The sequence below is a fragment of the Nanorana parkeri genome, unplaced genomic scaffold (genome assembly GCF_000935625.1).
Source record: "Nanorana parkeri isolate BGI_ZX_2015 unplaced genomic scaffold, ASM93562v1 scaffold873, whole genome shotgun sequence".
Lineage (NCBI taxonomy): Eukaryota > Metazoa > Chordata > Amphibia > Anura > Dicroglossidae > Nanorana > Nanorana parkeri.
The window spans coordinates 560,795-567,734 of NW_017307141.1; the positions used below are offsets into that span (position 1 = coordinate 560,795).

General features: G+C 44.3%; 1 protein-coding gene across 2 annotated transcripts in view; it reads left to right on the forward strand.

The window, feature by feature from the left end:
- The first annotated feature begins 475 nt into the window (after positions 1 to 475).
- OSBPL1A (oxysterol binding protein like 1A) overlaps positions 476 to 6,940 on the forward strand; it is an 86,525-nt gene continuing 80,060 nt past the window's right edge. For both annotated transcript variants that reach the window (XM_018565687.1, XM_018565686.1), the window contains exons 1-3: positions 476 to 596; positions 2,509 to 2,594; positions 4,670 to 4,744. In XM_018565687.1, the coding sequence (XP_018421189.1) occupies positions 476 to 596; positions 2,509 to 2,594; positions 4,670 to 4,744 (282 nt within the window). The remainder of the gene's footprint in view (positions 597 to 2,508; positions 2,595 to 4,669; positions 4,745 to 6,940) is intronic.

The window sequence follows — 6,940 nt, forward strand, 5'->3', positions numbered from 1 at the left end:
CCTGCAAGAAGTGGGCTCTAGTGACAGAATTGATCAACAGTTCACAAAATAAGGAACCAGTGAGAGCTGCAGGGGAACCAAAAGATCAATACTCCAGAAGTGTGGGGTATCATTTCTCAGCAATGGCAATCAGCAGCAGAGGTAAGTATTCTGCTTTTTCTTTACAGAGATGTGCTTGGTTGATCCTTTTTAATTATGTGACTGGGTTGCTTTGATAATAAAGTCATAAATACCTGTGATCATCTGTGATTAATTTCTAGCATTTAGAGTTTTTATTATGTATTATTTCTAAGAAACGGTGAAATGAATTAGCTATTCATTAGCTGAGTTAGCAATGAAACGCTAATGATCGCTCAGTTCTTTAGATTTATTTGGGTGATCCTCAGCAATTTAGCAGGATGTTCTCATTAACAAAAATTGCCCTAGCCTTAACATTGGCAAACCCCATTAACCTGAACTTTCATTCTATATAGAGATGAACAGCGAAGTTGAGGAGAAACTTCTTCACAATGCTCGAAATGGAAACCTGGAGGCGGTCCAGAAACTGCTCGAAAACTTTAGAAAAGGAGAAATTGTGGTTAATATTGACTGCAAAGGTAAGCAATTTTCTTTGTTTCTGAATAGTGAAAAAGCCTTATATAGTAATTATATATCAATGACAATAAAAAACATACCAAAATCCCGACAAATACTTTGCATTCCTTAGAGGTCATTTGTGTATTCCGTTTAATTTTAACTAGGGATGCACTGATACCGGTTTTTCAGTATCGAATACCGATAATTTTTTTTCGGTACACACCGATACCGGAAGTTCCATTTAAGGAAGCCAGGTGGCATGTAATGACTCCCCACCTGGCTTTCTGATTAGTCGGGAAGCCAGGTGGCGTGTAAAGACTTGCCACCCGGCTTTCCGATTAGCAGGGAAGCCGTCCCCATGCTTTCTCGTCACTAGGTGACAAAGCATGGAGCCGACTTTCTGGCCAATCAGGAAGCTTGGCGCCGTGTAATAACACGGCACCCGGCTTTCTGATGGGCCGGGAAGCCGGCTCCATGCTCCATCGTCATGAGGAAGCATGAAGCTGGCTTCCCGGCCAATCAGAAAGCGGGCACCGCATAATTACACGGCGCCCGGCTTCCTGATTAGCCAGCTTTCCGACCAATCATAAACCCCTTATCGCTGCCATCTATTCAAAACAAGATTACCTATAGCAGGGCTCAAAATTTCCACTCGCCTGCTCGCATTTGGCGAGTAAAAATAAAGCGAGCCGGTACTATGTGACCCGCAGCCAGCTGACATGTCAGGCACACAGTCGCAGACCGCGTACCTGACTTGCGGGAGCAGCTCTACGGTCTGCATCTGTATCGAATGCAGACCGCCGAGCAGCTCCTGTCAGCTCTGGCTTCCTTCGGCCGGAGCTCTGACAGTTCTGAGCTTCGGCCGAAAGAAAGGAAGGATCGATCCCTGGTTATCTGGGGATGACTAGTGAGGTCACTAATCACCCCCAGATAACCAGGGATCAATCCTGCTAAATGTGTGGGGGGGGGGGGGTTAATAAGAGGGAGTATATTATTTTATGTGTGGGGGGAGTGTATTATTCTTTGTGTGCGGGGAAATTTTATTATATTTGTGCGCTGTGGTGTAACGTTGACAAGTGTATTATTGTGCTTTAAGCTGGCAATACACCTTACAACCATCGCATGACTTGCGTTGAGCGATGGTTGTAAGCTCATTAAAATTTCGTACGATCTGCCCATCTTTGACAGGCAGATTGTACTTGCGATCATCGCAAGCCCTCCCCGCTGAGACGAGGGCTTCCGATGATTGCAGTGCTGAGCGGGCAGTGTGCGCTTGCGGCATTCGTCTTCCGACCACGCCACCAACCAGCCAAAAATTGTACAATTTTCGGCAGGTTTTCCAGCGTGCTCGGAAGATGAAAGTCGTGCGACCTTACAGTAGAATTCGTCGCAAGCTGCCCATACACCTGCAGATTATCGTACGATCGCAGGATCACCCACAACTAAAGTACGATAATTGGCAGGTGTATGGACACATTTAGTGTGTGTGTATATTAGGCCCCATTCACACCTATAGTATATTTCAGGTGTTATTAGAAATTCTTGTGTCAGGAACTTGCGTTTTCCTGCAGCAGGAATCCCTAATCTGCCGTTTACAAGCTGCAACTATCATAAGATTATTTAAGAGGTTGTGTTTGGGGCGGAGTTAAGGCAGGGGCAGGGTAAGGGTTAGGTGGGGCAACGTGTGGCTAGTAACTCTTAAGGCCTGGCTAGTAGCTCAGGACTTGAAATGTTGAGCCCTGACCTATAGTGTCCTATGTATAATCCTGTTCCAAAGAAACCGCTAAAAAGGTAAGACACATTTTTTGGGGGGAAAGTTCTTCCAGAAGTGGAAATTGACTTTTGGAAGGGAATCTAAGTGAGGTTAACAATCTTGTGTAATATTGTTTAAAAAAAATACCCTTTTCAAGTAAACAAATGATTTCTTCTCAGGGAAAAGTAAGTCTAATTTGGGATGGACGCCTCTTCATCTTGCATGTTATTTCGGACATAAAGATGTGGTAGAAGATTTACTGAAGGTAATGCACCAATATTTTATATTTTACATTTTAATGTGGTCTTCAGTTTTCTTTTGATATAAGTCCTCTTCATGTGGTATAAGGTTGGGGGGAAAAAACATACAAGCTATAAAGATCGCATTTCTCAGAACTGGAGCTAGTTTTTTTGCATGTGATCTGCTTCTGCTGGAGTACAACTGAATTCCTGCCTGTACTTGTCAGCAATATGTGTAACATTTTTTTACCTTAATAAAGGAGAACTATGGGAGAGTGAAATGTAGTCATCTCCATAGCTAGAGCCAACGTGTGACATTGCAGCTGTCACAAGCTGGCTCTATAGAACGCGTACTGAGCGATCACATACCGCTGATCGCTCAGTTCCCAATCTTCTCCCTGCAGAGAGTGGTGACTGTCAGAGAGAAACAATAAACCAATCACACAAGCAGGTAATCACATTTCTTGGGTGATGCTGTATACCAGCGTTGTTCAGAATACCATTATATCGCCATACAGGAACAATTTCAATTTTCTAATAGTTGTAGAAAGTTACAGTAGCTTCAGATTGAAAGGGAGAGGTAATTTTAATAAAATTGAAGCGTAACTTTACCCACCAATTAAATGTCTCCCAAAGTAGTTAAATATAAGTCATTCCAACTGTCAAGTTGCTGGTTTGCTGATTTCAACTCTCAAGCAAACTTTTAAGCTCTAAAATGGCTGGTGTCATAGCTGATCACATGTGCAACACCATGGCAACTGCAATCCAAAACAAAGGCTAAGATGGCATCACCTTGGCTGCAAGGGATAGGAGGTTGTAGTTCCTTTTTCAGTTAAGAGGAGTTTTCCTTTAAGAAAAAGGGATGTTCTTTCAAGCACAATGAGGTGTATGTTTTACATGCAAACAAAAATGGTTGCCAAGAGCTGCGAAAAAGGCCTTCGCCCCTAAAGTGACACTAAACTCAGGAGTAAGGGCCCAGTCACAACATCAAGAGTGCATTCCAGTATGCGTTCGGCCCCTGGAATACAACCCGGCCGGCTCCGTTTTTTGGGGGGGCGGGAGGGGCCATGGCGGTGCATTGAACTCAATGGCGCAGCAGCCACGCCACACTGCCCGCGGTGCGATCGCCGGCACCCGAATGCCTGGCACATTAGTGCCTGCCTTCCGGTCCAGTGCTTGCAGCATTTTTTGCAGATGGCACTGGAGTGAGCATGGCTGTGGTGCCTTTGAGTTTAATGCACCGCCACGCCCCCTCCCGCCCCCCAAAAAAATGAGCCAGCCGAGTTGTGTTCAAGGCCGAACGCACTTGAACGCACTCCTGATGGTGTGACAGGGCCCTTAAACGTCAAAAATGCATTCAAGCACCTTAACTATTAACAACAATGTAGCTTACTTATGTATCACTCAGCTGTAGATCCTCAAATCATCTCTGAATTGGTGCTGACACTTTCCTTCCTTCTGGAGGGTGGCTACTTTTGTTCCCCATGGTCCCTGTGTGTTTGTTGTAGCTATACAGTGTATATACGGTTACTGAATTACCTTGTGGCTATAAACATTGCAGTCTTGTCTAAGCCCAAACACAAACGTTTACCGCATTGCAGTTTACGAGTTCCAAGACGTGGTGGCTGCATTAGTTTTCATTTTTCAGGGTAAAAACATTTTTCAACAAGAACATGGGGGGGGGAGAGACTCTTGACCTTTACAAAAAATGCAATGTCCTTGTTACTTCTTGTAAGCACAAAGAACCTTATTTTCTTTGTTTAAACTACCAGTCCTATAATCCACCATGTGATGGAGAGGAACAAAGGCATGTGTGACAACCGTGGCTACCTCCATAGATACAGTGGGGGAAAAAGTGTAGACATAATGGGACAGGAAGTGTGTTATTTGCAGGATTACCAGGTAAGAAAACGAATGCAGCCACCACATCTAAGGACTCGTGAGCTGCAATATATTACCATTTTGTTTTTGGGTTTAGATACACTTTCAGTGGCAGAGTGTATGTTTGCTGAAAGAGGAATTATTTTTAACCTCTCTTGATACATGTTTAATTTTTGGTAGGTGGTTACTTTGACTATAGTAATCTTCACTTTTCTCCCAGGCAGGAGCTGACATTGGTGTTCTGAATGATATGGGGGACACTCCTTTACACCGAGCTGCCTTTACTGGACGTAAGGTGAAAAGCATGCTTTCTTACTGTAATGCAGCGTTGGTTAGTAGGGTGTAAGAAAACTAACGCAAAACTCTCATATGCTGCTTATGACTATTCTGCCGTGTGCTAAAAAACATATACAGGACATGTATCACCAAAGAGCTATAAGGTGCTAATGGAGTAGTCATTGTCCAACTGTTTAACATTAACATCTATAAGCAGTGACTATATTGTAGAAAAACAATTTCTGGTTGGTAGAGTCGGTACGCACCTATACTTGTTTTTATTTCAGTTGGTTAGTATGGAAGGTTGACACAGTGTGTGGAAAATAGAGGCAGCAGAGGGGACACTTGGGTCGGAACTGATTGTCAAAAAGGATTACAGTGTGCAGCTGAGAGGAGAAAGAGGCAGCATTAAGTTGATGGGGAGGGGCGAGCTGTAATTGGGAGGTAAGGTGGTTAGAGAGGTATGTACTATGAGCAGGGGGTTAAGTTGCCAAGGAGGGATGTGTTGTGACCTGGGTGGAAAATACTGGGAGAGGGGGGTAAATTCAGGGATGGAGATGCTATAAGTGGAGGTAAGAAGGTGTTGTGAGAAGGGGGAGACCTGGCCAAGGATGGAGATGCTACAAGTGGAGGTGAGGTGGGAGGTAGGTCCTGTGGACAAAGAGGAAAGGTGGGTTGCGATGCTGTAGGAAAAGGGTGAGCTGGATGAATGAGCTGTGAGGGTAGGTTAAGCTGGGACTGAGGTGCTGATGCGGGGGGCTGAGGTGGGTGGGAGGCAGATACTGTGAGAGTGGGATTAGAGTTGGCCAGGGATAGAGCTGCTGTAAGTTGGGTTTAGGTGGGTGCGTAGTAGGTGTTGTGAAAGTTGGTCAGGAATGGATTAAGATATTATGAACATGGAGGGTGAGGTGGGAGGGAGGGGGGAGTGTGGCGCTGTGGGCAGGGAAAGAGGAAGGGAGTGCTGTGAACAGAGGATCAGGTGGGTGGGTGGCACTTTTAGTTGAGGCGCGGGGGTTAAGTAGTTAGGAGTAATTGTGAATGGGGGGTGGCTGTGCTCGCAGCTCTGATCAGTTTACTTGGTCCAATCTCGACAGCTCTGTTTTCCCTAACAGCCAACCATACAAAGCCTGACCTAATTCCCACTCCTCCACTACCTCTCCACCTCCCTTACCATTCCAATACCAGCCACCCACCAGTCTCCAACCTGTTTTTTCTCCAACTCTCCACCTTCCTTGCTGCTGCAGGTTCAAATAAATGCTCTTCTGTACTTGAAGGGAGAACCCACAAGTGTGCATTACTGAGAGGTGATTGCGGCTCTGTTGGCAATGGAGCAGGACATCTTCTTTTTGTCCAACTTCAACGGTTCGGCTTGAGAAAGCAGCCATCAACCTGCAAAGCCTGCTTCCAGCTGGAGCAACCTCCGTCCCCTTCTCCACTGACTGGAGCCATTGGGGACACTGAGAGAGGTGTTTGGCTGCTGAGTGTTGGTGTGTGCGAGTTCTTCTCCTCCAACACAAAACTGCAATGCTTGCCAAACTTCACTGAACCCCTATGACAAGCATGCTGCCTTTTGACATGTGACATCACCCTATGCGCTTTATATGACTCAGCGTCTGAGGGTCGGAGGTTGAAGGAGTGGCCTTCATTGCTACCCCAACAGCCATCTTTTAAAAGTCCAATTTGAACAAATTGAAATTTTTTTTTTTTTTTTTTACTTTTGGGAGTAAAAGAAAGATTTATTTTTTATTTATATTGAAATGGCACCCCACTATTTAACCCACCTATCCTGTGGAATTTTGTAAAATATTATTTATTATTATTATGAACAGGCAATCAGTATATGAAGCTAAAACTATAACTTCATTATTCTTACTGTATTCTTCTTTTATAATATGTATAGGATAGGATGACATTTTAGGTATGTTTTGGAAGAGAGATCATTTATTATTAATAAGAATAATTTTGTTATTATTAGCTTGATGTTGTATTACACCAAGTAGCTTTGTTAATCAGCCTGAGCTTAACATCTCATATATTCATAAAGATGAGCAAGGAATATTTGGCTTAGAGTTGCGTGCAGGGCAGGGTGATCTTGGACATTTAGGTCTAAACACATGATATCTGCTGAATGGCAGTATTGGCTACTGAGAACTTACCCCTTCGAAAGAGATCTTGTGGCCAAAATTCTAGGCATTTGTCACATAGCCTGCACAGG